Source organism: Nomascus leucogenys, chromosome 20 (genome assembly GCF_006542625.1).
Source record: "Nomascus leucogenys isolate Asia chromosome 20, Asia_NLE_v1, whole genome shotgun sequence".
Lineage (NCBI taxonomy): Eukaryota > Metazoa > Chordata > Mammalia > Primates > Hylobatidae > Nomascus > Nomascus leucogenys.
In genome coordinates this window covers 59,361,212-59,377,268 of record NC_044400.1, presented here as the reverse complement: position 1 = coordinate 59,377,268, position 16,057 = coordinate 59,361,212, and the positions used below count along the sequence as shown (strand labels likewise).

Here is a 16,057-nt window from a genome sequence, read left to right as displayed (position 1 = left end):
CCCAGTATCCCTGGGAAGGTCATAGTCAGGCACAGCCCACCTGTAAGGGCAGTGTGGTGCAGAGGGCGGAGGATGGCAACTTGAGGAAGAGGAAACAGGTATCTGTCCTCAGTGGCTCCCACCCAGACAATACGGAAGCGCCCAGTGGCCCCGTGGATGGGACCGGACGCTGGCTCTCTGCCTTGGCCAAGGCATCCCAGCACAGGGAACAGGGAGAGAGGATGGGATGGAGGGAGACAGGATGGGATGGAGAAAGAGAGTAGCTCGGATGCTGAAACAACGTTCCTCCTAGGCTAGTCTTGGTGCAGAAGCCCCGCGGCTCCGGTTTTAGAATCCCCCGGCAGGCCCTCTCGGGCCAGAGATTTGCCCCTTGGTCTCTCATAAGTACAAACCTCCCTCAAGAAGGACGAGTGACTCGTCCAAAGCCGCGCAGCGGAGCTGCGGTTCCCTCTCCTGTAAACTAAGCAGACTGATACAAGGATTAATTGCGCGAGCGACAGAGAGCATACGGCGCATGGCGGACAGTCGCTAAATAAGCAATTAACGGGGGATGGACGAGAAAGCTGGCTGGTAAAGAAGGCGATGGTAAAGGAGGTCTGGAGGGTGCTGGGTGGAGGTGCTGAGGGAGGAACTGGGCCGAAGAAAGGAAAGTAGACAGAACAGGGACCGCGGGAATCGAGCGCAGCAAAACAGCTCCAACCTCAATCCAACGCCAGCACCCGGCCCGCACAGCACGGAATCCCGGGGAAGGCGGAGAGCGGGGTCCGAGGCCCCGCCTGTGACCCCACCCCTTTCCTGGCTCCGCCCCTCCCAGCCCTGAGGCCCCGCCTCTGACTCCACCCCTGTCTCTCTCTCCGCTCCGCCTCTCCTCTTCGTCCCTCCCCCAAGGCCCGGAAGCGAAAGCCTCTCCACCTCTTCCGAGCGGGGTCACGGCCCGGCCGTCGGTAGCCGGGTTTCCGAGAGTGCGGGGCGGTCGGCGGGTCAGGGCAGCCCGGGGCCTGACGCCATGTCCCGGAACCTGCGCACCGCGCTCATTTTCGGCGGCTTCATCTCCCTGATCGGCGCCGCCTTCTATCCCATCTACTTCCGGCCCCTAATGAGATTGGAGGAGTACAGTGAGTGATCTCTGACCCCTTGCGGTGACCTGACCTCCCCACACACACACCTCCCTCTCTGTGAGCTCCACGTGGTGTCGTGGAAAGAACTTGGCTCAAGGATTAGGGAAAGCCGGGTTCGAATCCTGCCATGTTCAGCTTTGTGACCTTGGACAAGTTGCTCAACCTCTGGGACCCTCGGTATCCTCATCTGTGAATGTTTATGGCTACATCATCTATGCTAAAATGCCGAGCCTCCTGTGACATTCAGGTGGTCATGTATATGAAAGCAGTCCTCACATAAGTCGACGCTAAGTACTAGTTCATATTTGCAGTTAAAATTCACTGAATGCCTATTATACGTCAGGTTAGGCATATGTTGGATCGTTTCATTTGCACAAGCTCACCTTGAAGTATATATGGAAAACATGCCAATTTTACAAATGAGGGAACTGAGGCCCAGAGGTTTTATAACGTTCCCAAGGTCACACAGCAAGTAAGTGACAAGGCAAATATATCCTACCCCGGGCTTCTGTCCAGAGCCTCCTCGGAGCACGCAGGCTGGGAATGGTGACTGGGGGAGCCAGATGGAACCCTGATCCTCCTGAGCGGAAAGGTGCTTTTACTGCACTTCATTTCCACTCCCAAAGATGTTTTTTGAGTGGGACTGTTTCAAACCCAAACTGTTAACCTGGGGTTTTTAGTTTTTTCTCTTCTTTTTCCTCAAATTGTTTTTCCGATTTTGCTGGTTTCCTTCGTTTTAAGCCGATTGCTCACATGGTAATGGTGAATATCCTGGGAGTAATTTTCCTTCTTAATCATTCCAGTCCTATCATTCTAAAAGCCAAACTCTTCTTCCTTGAGACCTATACCTCAGCAAGGATTAGCACTTTGATACATCTGAAACCATCTGTCAGAGAGAAAATATTAGGCATTAGAGGCTCATTTTGTTCACCAGGAAACCCGAATCATCTTGAAGATGGAAGAGGGCCAACCCTGCCCCTTGGGAATATTAACAGACACTGGAAGCTTGGCGAATTGAAGGCGAAAGCTCCGTGTAAACGTTCCGCCCATAACAAGTGTTACAGCAGTCGATTTCTGGAGGCAGAGCGTTTTAAGTGCACACTCAGATTTCCTTGTAGCTTCTTTTCATCAACCAAGACTGAAATGGCCACTGTGTTCTGCCTTCCAGCTTATCTGCATGCACCATGCGTGGGAGTAAGGTGGGCTGTATGAAGCCCTGCGGGATCTGTTTCCACCATCCTTCTTCACTGGACGTCTGCCCCAGCGATTATATTAAGGCCACTAGAACTTGGGACAAAGGGTCTGCTTTGCATCCCATTGGAAAAGTCAGTTCTGAAAACTAGAGCTGTGGTTCTCATCTAGGGGTGATTTTGCCCCTCAGGATATTTGGCTCAATCTGGAGACATTTTTGCTTGTCACAACTTGGGATGGGGGGGTCGAGTGTTGCTACTGGTTTCTTGTAGATAGATGCCAGGGATACTGCTAAACTTTTTGCAGTGCATACAAGACAGACCCCCATGACAAAGAATTACCGAGCTTAAAATTCAAGTGGTGCCTTGGTTGAGAAACCCTGCTTGAGATGAAATGGTCAAGGTGTGGGCTTGTATTGTGTATCCCAGCAACAGTCTTTTAGGGATACTCCAGAATCTGTGGTTGTCTGAATGTCTTGAGACAGACAAATCAGGTGATGTTCATCTGTGGGTGAACATTTAGTGAATGTAACTGTAATATCTGCATTTTTAACTGAAAAGCAGGCAGTCTGTGCCTTCCCACTTTTCTGGTTCCTTTTTGTTTTTGTTTTTGTTTCTTTTTTTCCGCTGTCACCCAGGCTGGAGTGCAGTGGCCTGATCTCGGCTCACTGCAGTCTCCATCTCCCAGGTTCAAGCAATTCTCCTGCTTCAGCCTCCTGAGTAGCTGGAATTACAGGTGCCCGCCACCATGCCCAGCTAATTTTTGCATTTTTTAGTAGAGACGGGGTTTTGCCATGTTGGCCAGGCCGGTCTCGAACTCCTGACCTCAGGTGATCCACCCGACTTGGCCTCCCAAAGTGCTGGGATTATAGGTGTGAGCCACCAGCCCAGCCTCTGGTTCCATATTGATTAATTTGGCCAACTCTTTTCTGGGGATCATAACTGATTCTTTTTTCTGAGACAGTCTTGCTCTGTCACCCAGGCTGGAGTGCAGTGGCATGATCTCGGCTCACTGCAACCTCTGCCTCCCAGGTTCAAGCAATTCTTGTGCCTCAGCCTCCCAAGTAGCTGGGAATCCAGGCATGCACCACCAGTCCTGGCTAATTTTTATATTTTTAGTAGAGACAGCGTTCTGCCATGTTGGCCAGGCTGGTCTTAAACACCTCACCTCAAGCGATCCTCCTGCCTCAGCCTCCCAAAGTGCTAGTGTTACAAACTGACCGCTGTAACATTTGTAATGGGCAGAGCATTTACACAGCTTTCACCTTCAGTGCTGGCAACTGATTCTTTTAAACAGGTAAATATTGCTGAACAGGTAATATTTGTGGGAAGTTTACTATATGCTTGGCACTTTTCTAAGCACTTCCTATATATTAACCCATTTAGTGTTGATAACAGCCCTTTGTGGCAGCTGCTATATGATCATCATCCCCATTTCATTTGTGGACAAACTGAGGTGCGAAACAGTTAACACAAGGACCCACAGCTGATGAGTCACAGATCTGGGACTTGAATTAATATCCTTAATCCCTAAACCAAGACAGCATACTGCTTGTCTAAGGGGGCAAGAAAAGGCAGTGGGGGAGATGAGTGTCTGCATAGCCTACTAGATGAATTACCCTCATCAAAGTTCCTTCACCTCTCTGAGCCCTGCCTGTTTCCTCATCTGTAGCAGTGTAGTTCACTGGATTGAATTTACAGGGTTTGGGGTGAATTAAATGAGGTAACAGCTGTGGAAACACCTAGTATGGTCTTATATTAGACATTTTATTAAAATGTTTACAAAATAATAAGCCAAAAGGGCAGGAATGTGAGACATGGAGATTTTAGCAGGTGGATAGGCCTGGGGCTGGCTGACCTGGCAGTAAACTGGGATGAGGTGTTCATGATCAGGTCATGGAAACCTATTGTGTGGTCGGAGCTTCAGCTCATTCTGACACATTCAACTAGCATTTATTTAGCATCTCACTCTCTTTTTTAGAAGAAACTTGGATTCTAGCAATCGCTGGGTACCTGGCACTGTGCTAGGTGTGGACTGCACCTAACCAAACAACATGGTCAGTCACTTCCTTCCATCACGCTCTTCCCACCTTTGTCTTGTCCACCTCGCTCCACCCATTCCTGGGACTGAGCTGCTTCCACTGTGTCCCACCTACTTCCCATTCTCTACCTAGCATCCACAGGGGTCTTTTCTGGTGACTTTTGGTTGCTGGTTTCTATCTTACTTGCATTTGTGGTCAGAGAATGTGGACTATATGATTTTGATTCTCTGACACTGGTCAAGATTTGCTTTGGGGCCTGGTACAGGTCAGTTTTTGTAAATATTCCCTGTGTGCTTGGAATGGTGGCTATTCTCTTGTTGGGTACAGAGTTCTGTATCTATGTATGTTAATTACAGATCAAGCTTCTTAATTCTGTTTGTATTTGGATGTCCTGTGGCCATGTTATTAGGTGCATACAATCTAGAATATTCTGGATAATTTTTTCTAATTATCATTATAGAAGAATTCTCTTTATCTCCACTGTTCTTCCCCATGTCTGTTTTATCTGATTTTATTGTGCTACCAGATTCCTTTTTTTTTTTTTTTTTTTGAGATGGAGTTTCGCTGTTGATGCCTAGGCTGGAGGCTAGAGTGCAGTGGCGCGATCTTAGCTCACTGCAACCTCTGCTTCCCAGGTTCTAGCAATTCTCCTGCCTCAGCCTCCCAAGTAGCTGGGATTACAGGCACCCACCACCACGCCCGGCTATCTTTTTGTATTTTTTACTAGAGATGGGGTTTCACCATGTTGGCCAGACTGGTCTCGAACTCTTGACCTCAGGTGATCTACCCGCCTCAGCCTCCCAAAGTGCTGGGATTACAGGCATGAGCCACTACGCCCAGCCCAGATTTCTTTTAATATTTTCCTAGCTTATCTGTTTCTCTCCTCATACAAGCAGACTTTGTCCTTATGTGAATATCTTAAAACCAACATAAACTAGATATTTTAATCTGACCTGATAATCTCTTTTAACTATTGGATTGGATTAATTTTCATTTATTCTATTTACTGATATATTTGCATTTATTTTTCTCACCTTATTTTGTGCTTTCTCCCATCCAAGTACTAACCAGGCCCGACCCTGCTTAGCTTCCGAGATCAGACGAGATCGGGCGCGTTCAGGGTGGTATGGCCGTAGACTATTTTGTGCTTTCTATTCTTTTTTTTCTTGAGACAGAGTCTTGCTGTGTCACCAGGTTGTAGTGCAGTGGCAAGATCTTGGCTAACTGCAACCTCCGTCTCCTGGATTCAAGCAGTTCTCCTGCCTCAGCCTTCCAAGTAGCTGTGATTACAGGCGCATGCCACCACGCCCAGCTTTTTTTTTTTTTTTTTTCTGTATTTTAGTAGAGATGGGGTTTCACCATGTTGCCCAGGCTGGTCTCAAACTCCTGAGCTCAGGCAATCCAGCCGCCTCAGCCTCCCAAAGTGTTAGGATTACAGGCATGAGCCATTGTGCCCGGCCTTCTGTTCTGTTTCTATGCTTCCTTTTTTCTTCTTTTCTGCCTCAAGCCTTCTTTATTCTTCTCTTCTCGCTACTAGTTTGAAAGTTTTAAATTCTATTTTTGTTCTTTTGTAATTAAAGTTTAGAGTTAGTCAGCATCTTTACCCTTGGACAATACAAGGTCCTTATAATGCCTTAGCCTTTGTCCCATGCACCTGACATAATATATTTGTCCTGCCTGGTGCCTATGACTCAGCAAATCAGTTAACACCATCACTATTGTATATGGTCTCTGACTGTTTATCTTCACCCGCGTTCTTTACTCACTGACGCTTCTCACATCTCACTCCTTTCTAGCTTCAGTTTTCTTCCTTCTGACATACATCTGTTACTACTTCTTTGGTAAGAATTTGTAACTGGGAAACTCTGTTTTTGTCTATTGGAAAATGTATAGAACTGCAGGTCTTCTGCCGTGGTTTTTGAAAAGTTTGTCACGCCATCCAAATTTGATCATCTCACTTGCTTAATTACAGCACTCCAGTAACCCTTTGGTGTCTTGGAAGTCCAGCCAGAGGAGGGTTATTGAAGTATAGTCATGTGCTGTGTCATATTTTGGCCTGCGCTAGACCACGTGTATGACAGGGGTCCCATAAGATTATCATGGTGCTGAGAAATTCTGTCGCCTAGTGATGTCCTGATGAGCCCGACCCTGTGTGGGCCTAGGTTAATATTTGTGTTGTATCTTAGTTTCTCACACCAAAGTTTAAAAAGGAAAAAAATAATAATAATTTTAAAATAGAAAGATGCCTATAGAATAAAGATATATAAAGAAAGAAAATATTTTTGTACAGCTATAGATGTTTGCGTTTTAAGCTAAATGTTATAAGAGTCAAAAAGTTTTAAAAATTTAAAAGTTTATAAAGTAAAAAAGTTAGCTGAGGTTCATTTATTACTGAAGAAAGAAATTTTAAAAAATAAATGTAGTGTAGCCTAAGTGTGCAGTGTTTATAGAGTCTGCAGTAGTGTGCAGTCATGTCCTAGGCCTTCACATTCACTCACCACTCACTCACCCAGAGCAACTTCCACTGCTGCAGGCCTCATTCAAGGTAAATATCCTATTTGGGTATACCATTTGGAAAATCTTTTATACAGTGTTTTTACTGTACCTTTTCTAGTTTAGCTATGTTTAGACACACAAATCTTTACTATGTGTTACAGTTGCCTGCAATATTCAGTACAGTACCATGCTGTACAGGTTTGTAGCCTAGGAACAATAGGCTATATCACATAGCCTGGGTGTGTAGTAGGCTACACTGTCTAGGTTTGCGCAAGTACACTCTATGATGGTCGCACAACAATGAAATCACCTAAGGACGCATTTCTCAGAAAGTACTCCCACAGTTGAGTGACACAGGACTGTATGTTAGTAAGAGCAGTGATCATATTCACTCTTTACAAGCATCACTGTGATTGATTGTATGTGAACTAGAAGCTGGAAATGTCAAATCTGGGGACAGGAAGGCCAGGTACAGGAAGGCCGTATTTCCTGTGACCTCAGGGAGAGGTGACTATACCCTAAACCAGAGTGGTGGCTAAGGGAGTGGAGATAAGTGACTGCATTTGGGAGCCGTATTTAAGAAGCAAACTGGTGGGCATGTTGGCTCACACCTGTAATCCCAGCACTTTGGGCAGCCGAGGCAGGAGGATCACTTGAGCCCAGGAGTTCAAACCAGCCTGGGCAACACGGTGCGACCCTGTCTCATTTAAAAAAAAGAAAAGAAGTAAACCCTACAGGGGTTTGTGGCTGATTAGCCATGGGGCAAAGAAGGAGAATGGCACCCAGTGTTCTGGCTCCAGCAGCTGAGGAGATGGAGATGCTGGTCATTAGCTAGAAAACACAAGAAGGAATTGGTTTTGGGGTGAAAAGACAAGTTAGTTCGCTTTTGGCAAGCTGGCCCGGGACAGTGTGCTGTGGAACACCAGTGTCAGAAGGGCTGAAGCATAGGCAGTCGGAGGAAGAGAAAGGCCCTCTGAGGAGAATGAGGAGGAGTGGCTAGACAGGTTTCAAACCAGGAGAAGCTGCAGTCACAAGCCCCATAAAGACAGCTCTTCATGAAAAGGGAGTGTGGTCAGCAGGGTTAGGCTGCTTAGAGACGTAAAAGAGGTAAGTGAAAATATCTATTATATTTAACAGAAATAAGTTAAAAGTGATTGGTTATATTGTTAAACATGCTTTCAGTGGTTTAGAAGTAGGCAGAAGGCAGGTTGCAGTGGATTGAAGAGTAAATAGTGTATTAAGTTGACTATTTATAGATGTTTGGCTGTATGGAGAGGAGAATGGCAGTTTCCAGCAGGTCACAGGGTCTGGGAAGAGTTTTCTTTTAGTTTTGGCTGGAAGAGATGGAGGGCCAAGAAAGTCTTAGACAGAGAAAGCTGCTGGAGAGAGAAGACAGTCCGTAGAGTGGGAGGTGACATGGGATCCTGAGCTCAAGTAGAGGAAAGAGCCTTGGACCAAAGGCAAGGCACCTCTTCCACCAGCTCAGGAGGAAGGATGGTGTGGATGCTGCCATATCTAGGTTTGATGTTGGCAAGTTGTGGGCACTTCCAGGTGATGGCGTCTATTCTCTTTGTGACACAGGAAGTCAGGTCATTTATAAGTAAGAGGCACCAACTCTAGGCCATCCTCTCCTTCCTTGGAGCACTGTCTTCCCTGGGTCTCTCCACCATGGAAGGTCCTCCTGGGTTTGCTCTTTTGCTCCTGCCTTTCAGCCACTCCTGTTAGCCTTTCTTGTTAGGCCTTCTCTCCTGACCATCCTTCATACATTTCATTCCCCAGGATTCTGAGACTATGGGGCAGAAGCCCATCATTCTTGGATGGACAGGGCAGAAGCCTAGTCGCTGAGAACTGGGTTACTAGTAAAAGCAAGACTTAGGGCCAGCAACTGGCAAGGCAGTCCATGTAGAGCCAAGTGTCAGATCAGTCCGGGCCCTTCACCTGTGCCAGCATGGGTATGGGGACAAGTACGTTCCAGGGTCTCTGCTGGAACAAGCATACAGGCAGCAGAAAAGAAGGGGAATCCTGCTTAGGTAAAACAAAGCCAAGATCTTCCATGGTTGCAGAGCAGGCAGCCACTATCACCAGACTGCCTTATTGGATTTCATTTTGGCATTCAGCATGATCGTCAGCTCTTTCGTTAACTTAGCAAGGCTTTCCTAAGTGTTATGTGGAGTACAAGTCAGTTCTGTACATGATACCTCAAGTACTGAAATGAGCGCCGGACAGATGATGGCATCAGTGGGTCAGTGACCCAAAACCAGAAGTCTGGGTACAGTTCTGCTGTACTTCTGGAGGGAGTCCCAGACGCTTTTTAGCTTTCACCCTGTTGGCATAGCGTGTTTGGTCTGAAGAGGCCACAGTTAGGGAAGAGTACAGATGGCTAATCTGTCTTTGTTTCCTAGAACTAGACAGTGACCCTGAATATGGCCTTTTACAAATAACATGCATTTGAGGCCAGCCTGTGAAATTAGACAGAATAAGATCATTTTCTGTGATCCTCTTCATTTGAAATTTTAATTGGATGTTCAGAAGCATAAAATCATAGGGTTTTGCCAGAAGGGGCTTGAGCTCACTTCTGTCTCCTCATTTAGGGACTTGTCCAAGGTTACTCAGCACATTAGCTGCTGGGTGGACACTAGGCCCTAACTCCCTTGACCTTGCCTGTACTTAATGCCCTGCCTCACGATGCCTTCAGACAGTGAAGAATGTTCAACAGCCAGCCAAGTGAAAGGCCACAGGGGAGAGCTGTGAGGCCTCAGTTCTGCCGCTTCTCAGTCCCGTTGATTTCTGCTGCACCTTGCTGCCCCTGCCCGAAAGAGGCTATGCCTAGGCAGCACACGGTACTAAAAATCACCTGATGCAGAAAGAATTCTTACCTTGTAAGAGCATTTTCCTTGTAACATGCCAGGCGCTTAGAATATGCTTTTTAGTCCTTTCACCATATAATCGAATGAAATGCACAGGCAGACTGGGTCTTGTTTTCTAATGGGCATTACACAGTTCCCTGGATTCAGCCAGGCTCTGGTGAGGAAACAGACCTGTTGACACTGTTGGGAGGAGTGCAGTGCTTCAAGTGTCCACTTGGTCCCCTTCAGCCAACTGGGTCACACTTGCTGCTGTGGTCAATGGCTTCCCCTCCGTCCCTGGTCCTTTCTCGTCACCACGTCCATTTGGTCACCAACTGGGTCGCACTTGCTGCTGCGGTCATATGGCTTCCCCTTGGCCCCTGGTTCACACTCGCCACCAGTGAACCTCCAGTTCTGGAATACCCCAGAGGCAGATGATGTATGTGTCTAGGTGACAGCAGCAAGAAAAGCAACTGAAAAGCTTTTGAAAAAAATTTTACATTTGCTACTTTTTAAAAGATAGCTTCTTTGAAATAATCACCATGGAAGAGTCAAAATGGTGTTGGACTTTCTTATGCATATTGTACAGTTATGTGATTTTTGTTAGTGAAAAAAGAAACTCAAACTTGGGGAGGCTGAGGCAGCAGAATCCCTTGAACCTGGGAGGCAGAGGTTGCAGTGAGCTGAGATCACGCCGCTGTACTCCAGCCTGGGTGACAGAGCAAGACTCTGTCTCAGAAAATAAATAAATAAATAAAAGAAACTCAAACTGACAAAAGATCCAAGAACAGTGCAGTAAATTCCTATATTGTCCTTCACCTTGATTTACCAGTTGTTAACATTTTGCCACATTTGCTTTCTCCCCCATATATAAGGTAGATACATACATATATACAGATATAGTTATATGTACTATATAATTATTGCTGTTATTTTGCTGAACCATTTGAGAGTAGGTTGAAGACATTGTGAGCTTTCATTCCTAAACACTTCAGCCTGTATTTCCAAAGAACAAGGGCATTCTCTTATGTAATCACAAAACAGTTTTCCAATCTAGGAAATTTAACGTTGATGCAGTGCTATTAACAGTTTGAGCATTTCTAATCTGAAAATGGAAAATGCTCCAAAATCTGGAATTTTTTGGGTTCCAAAATGACACAAGTGGAAAATACCACACATAAGTACTTAATATAAATTTAGTTTCATGCACAAAATTATTAAAAACATTGCATAAAATTATCTTCAGTCTATGTATATAAGATGTATATGAAACAAATGAATTTAATGTTTAGACTTGGATCCCATCCCCAAGATATCTTGTTATATATATATATGTAAATATTCCAAAATCTGAAAAAATCCTAAATCTAAACCAATTCTGTTCCCAACCAATTTCAGATAAGGGATATTCAACTTGTATGGAATATACAGCCCACATTCAAATTTTGCCATTTGTCACAATTCAAGTTGTGAGTTGCTTTTATTTTATTTTATTTATTTTTCTTTTTTGAGACAGAGTTTTGCTCTTTCGCCCAGGCTGGAGTGCAGTGGCAGGATCTCGGCTCACTGCAACCTCTGCCCCCTAGGTTCAAGCAATTCTTCTGTCTCAGCCTCCCAAGTAGCTGGGATTATAGGCGCCCGCCACCATGCCTGGCTAATTTTTGTATTTTTAGTGGAGATGGGGTTTCTTCACGTTGGCCAGGCTGGTCTTGAATTCTTGACCTCAGGTGATCCACCCACCTCAGCCTCCCAAAGTGCTAGGATTACAGGCGTGAGCCACTGCGCCTGACAGAGTTGCTTTTAAGTATTTATTGGCAGGAAGAAATAGGGAGGTAGGTTCCCAAGGTCATACCTTGCACCAGCTTTCATTTGCTTTTTTATTTTAGGTTTCTATCTGCTGGTCCTCCACTAGAGCACCCTCAACGAATAATCCTGAGACTACTGAGGGAGCTGGGGCTTGAGTATCCTGCAGTGTTTGCATTGTTGTGAATGTTCAAGTGACAAGTCACACAGTTGATGTATGTCCTAGTGTGGACATTTAATATAAGGATATGTTTTTGTTTTTAAAGACTTAAACATTATTAGGTAGATTCTTTTATTACCATACAAAAAATCAGCCGGTCTGCATGTATTACTAGTTTTAATAATACACTTTGGCCCCTGGACTAGAGATAACATCCTCAATTAAAACTACAAATCACACCACTGCCTTAGCACCAGGGGGCAGAGTCGGGCTTGCTGAGACACTGGAGTGGGGAGTTTTTTTAACCCAGTGTGCCATATTTGGATTTAAATCATTTCACTCCTGATAGAAATGTGCTCACTAGTGAAGTTGGTAATAAGCTTATCCTGATTTGTTTACATAGTTAAACCCCTGACTTCTGCCATTACCCTTTTCCTGAGGTTTATATACATTTGCTCTTTTCCAAAGATAGGGAAATAGAAGCTTACTGTCAACCTCAATCAAGATGCACTGCTAAATCGTGAGGGACTCGTTTCTGTTTTCCTTTTAGCGTATTCTGCATTCACAAATAAAGTGTCTTTGTGTTACATCATGAATTTACATAAGACTGCTTTGGCCTTAGAGTATTTATAAAACATTAATGGATTAAAGAACCAGGGGATGTAGATAGGATGCTAATACCTGGTTATCATTTGGTAGGAACGGGCTCAGCAAAGTGGTTTAAATTTCCTGACCAAGCCAAACTACAGAGGTGGTTGCATTAGGACAAGGATTATAAAGAGATTATGGTCTATTTAAAATAAATCTTCAGCCTTGCTTCAGCCTCATTAGCAATTAGCAAGAAAGTGTGAAGACAGGGATTTCTTTGTTTTCACTTGGTTCTCCATTGCATCATAAGAGGTTAGAACACAATTAGGCATTCGGTCCTTGCCACCAAAAGTCAGCTTCCTTTCATGCTTGGCAGTCTGCCAGCTTCTTTTGCCTTGCAGTACCTGCCTCTGGAGAATGTGTTTGGTACACCAGGATGTCTGATTTTATGAAATCGCTAAGTCTAGAATGCTTTCTGATAGTGATTTTTTAAAACTCAAATCTTCCCTCTTCCATAGTATCAGAAAATAGACCTGTTAGTTAGATATAGAAAATTAATTCTGTTTTCGTTCCTGGCAAGACTGATGACTGTGGGCTTTTACATGTTGGCATCCTCCAAGAGCATGTTCGAGACATCCATACTTTGAGACTTACATGTCTATAGGATGATGCTCAGTTCTGCAATGATTTAATGTCTTAAGAAATGAGGACACCTTTTGTGTTGAGTTATTTCAGAAAGTCTAACACTTCAGAGGCTTCATAATATCCACTCTAAATGGAAGAAATCTTTTGATGTATCTTGAGAAAATCTTGGTTGCCATTCACCCACTACTTTTCAGAGAGGAACAGTGAAACCATCAGGGCGCTTGTTTCCTGTAATAGGCCTGAGTATCCTACGTGTTCCCTCCATCCCTCTTAGACTTGGACATCAGGATTCCCATAATCCCCATTGCCCAGTGTTTTATTTGCCACAGCAAAACTTAGTATTGATAAAACCATCAGGTCGGTCATTTAGGATTGACTTTCTGTCACATGACTAGAGAAGCAAGTTCAATGAATATTAGATTTGGCCAAACCCTGTTTCTTGTACCTTTATGTTTGTGTAACTTTATGAGAATCCAGAGGCCAAAGTAAAGAAAATGGCCTGATACTAAATAAGAGCTAAATGTGGATTTAAAGAAACACTGTCAGCCTGATTAAAACAAAGGTCCGATTACGACATTTCATTACTATAATTTAGTGGTAAACGTCCTTTGGCTCTAAGGCTTTCTCCTGAAAAGCTGTCATTTGTTTGTCAAGATACTTAAAATAATAACTCTTTGTTTTCACAGACCTTGGGTTTATTCTAAACCACTTAGAAAGATGTGTCAGAGTGCTTCAAGCCCACAGATATGAAATGCCCAATTTCTCTTGGCCCTTGCCTGTTGGACGTCTCCAAAGAGACGGGCTTAGTTGCTGTTGCTACAATGCGCTTACTAATTGGCACAGCACCTGCAATCAATTAGGGAAGCTTCAATTATCCAAACCAAAGCCACCCACCCAAAGATTAATTTTCTGCTCTATTTCCTATCAAAAACATAGCATATTTAGCTCTGAGTCTAGTCCTTCGGTGGAGTGCATTTTAGACATATAAACTACATCGTTTTCTTAATTGTACTTGTTCTTCAATTCAGCAGCTTTCCCCTCGTGATATCATGCCCACCAGTTCTTTCAAAATTGTTCTTTTTTTGTTGTTGTTTTCTTGTCTTTCCAAAATGCTGAGATCACAGAGAGGAGATGTTAGTTGGGGAGCTTTTCTTTTGAAGTATGGATTTCTTTATTCTTTTGAAAATACCCAATCTCTTTTGCATTGTAGGATCTAACTTCCACAACCTAAAAGCTTTGCATAATAGCGTATCTGAATTTAACAGCACTCATAAATACTGTTTTCTAATTGTCCCATGTCATTGGCCCATGTAAATACAAAGATTTCTCTCTCCCGGTCCCCCTTCTAAAGAATGATTTTTCTCTTGTGTTTCTCAGAGAAGGAACAAGCTATAAATCGGGCTGGAATTGTTCAAGAGGATGTGCAGCCACCAGGTAAACTGAAAAAAAAAAAAAAAATCAAAACCAAATCTTATTTGTACTACTGTGTTGTGTGGTTTGTGTGTGTTTGCCTTGGCGTGGAGAGTGGGAAAATGCCTTTTAGCTTAGAGACAAGATTGTGATTTTGCTATTTATTTCTCAACAGTTGCCATTTATAGATGCCACCCAAGGCGTCTTTCTAATATTTCACTCCAGAATACTTTTTGCACGTTTGCCAGGTTCCTCTTTTCCATTTTATAAGTGGGCATAAAAATGTTAACAAGTGTGTGGTTCGATATGAGATGTGAATAGCTGTTTGGCAGACTTATTTACCAAGCACCTATTTAAACACTCCCCTCATGGGAAAATAGTGTTTACTTGTCAGCTATTTGAATTGATGTGGGGTTCTGCTTTGCACAAGGGCTAAAAAGCTCCCTTTATGGCTGAATGGTTAGTTCCTTCAAGGGGATCCAAGTTAGCCAGGAATGAGAAGTTTCTCATTTATTAACCAAAGCTCAAAAAATCTGTAGCAACATTCTTTTTTATTTATTTATTTTTTAACTAGGCCAGATGTCGGTGTTCCTGTTATGGGGTACAATTCCTGAGCCATTTAAAAGTCCCTTATGGCAGCCATGGCTTCCTGGCCATTTAATGCCAAGGTTCCGGCAGCCTGCTCGCACCATCTCAAACTACACTGTAAATTGCACAGCTCAATTCTGATGTCATTTTGTTTGTTTGGGGAGGAGGAAAGTGGAAGGACATTTAAAAATGAATCCTGTTTTTGTTCCTGTTTCTTTCCATAGGGTTAAAAGTGTGGTCTGATCCATTTGGCAGGAAATGAGAGGGCTGTCACCAGCTCTGATTAAAAAAGGAGATTTCTTCATGCTTTCGATTCTGCATGGGTTATAGTCAGTCACCTCACCAGAGAATGACGGCTGGAGAAGAAAACTCTGTAATACCATAAATAAGAGTGCTTGTAATAAAAGACTGTGCACAAGGATTAGTATTTCCCTTCTTAAGTATCAAAAGAACTCTGGAACAAATTATACCATTAGGAAGGTTTTCATGATTCAGTTGATTTTCCAAAAATGAAGCTATCTCACCCAGCTGGGTTTGGAGCAATCTGCTTATTATTCTGTCGTTACCACTTACTCAAGCAAGCTGTGATATGAATACAAGCAACCAGTAGGCTCGGGAAGGTCCGGGTCTATTTTGCCATCTTCCAGATAAGAGATTTCGGTAAAAAACTGCCATGCTGAGCTGCCTTATAGCGCTCTTTGAAAATGTTCAAGTTGATAAAGCTCTTTGAGGACAAGGTACTTCGTGCATTGCACCATGTTGGAAAATAAATATGAAGCAAGTCAAACTCGATGCATACACTTGTGTAGAAATCAATAATCAATTAATAGAAGTGAAAAATAGACATTAAAATGATTTATTTCTATCTTGCAGTGGTGTATTTTTGTAAATCGTCTTTCATAAAGCAATTAAATTATAGTGCTGAGAAGTACAATTTGACTAGATTATATTTGACTAGATATCTATGTGCGATTCATCTGTTTGTACTCAGGTAAACGTTTTAGAGGTAAATAACAAATTTGTTGAGACAAATACTGAATGGTGATTCTCTACCAGGTACCTCACTAGGTGCTGCAAAGATGAAAGTGAGAAGGTGAGTTGAGTATCCCTTATCCAGAAAAGCTTGGGAACAGAAGTGTTTTGGACTTGAGATTTTTTTGGATTTTGGAAT

At 43.7% G+C, this 16,057-nt stretch overlaps 1 protein-coding gene across 1 annotated transcript; it reads left to right on the top strand.

Moving 5' to 3' along the window:
• Positions 1-582: 582 nt before the first annotated feature.
• SMIM20 (small integral membrane protein 20) lies at positions 583-15,751 on the top strand. Its single transcript, XM_003258461.4, is given in 5 exon segments — positions 583-615; positions 617-770; positions 879-1,115; positions 14,266-14,322; positions 15,111-15,751. Coding segments are annotated over 5 exon segments (519 nt in total). The 3' UTR covers positions 15,149-15,751.
• The last annotated feature ends 306 nt before the right edge of the window (positions 15,752-16,057 follow it).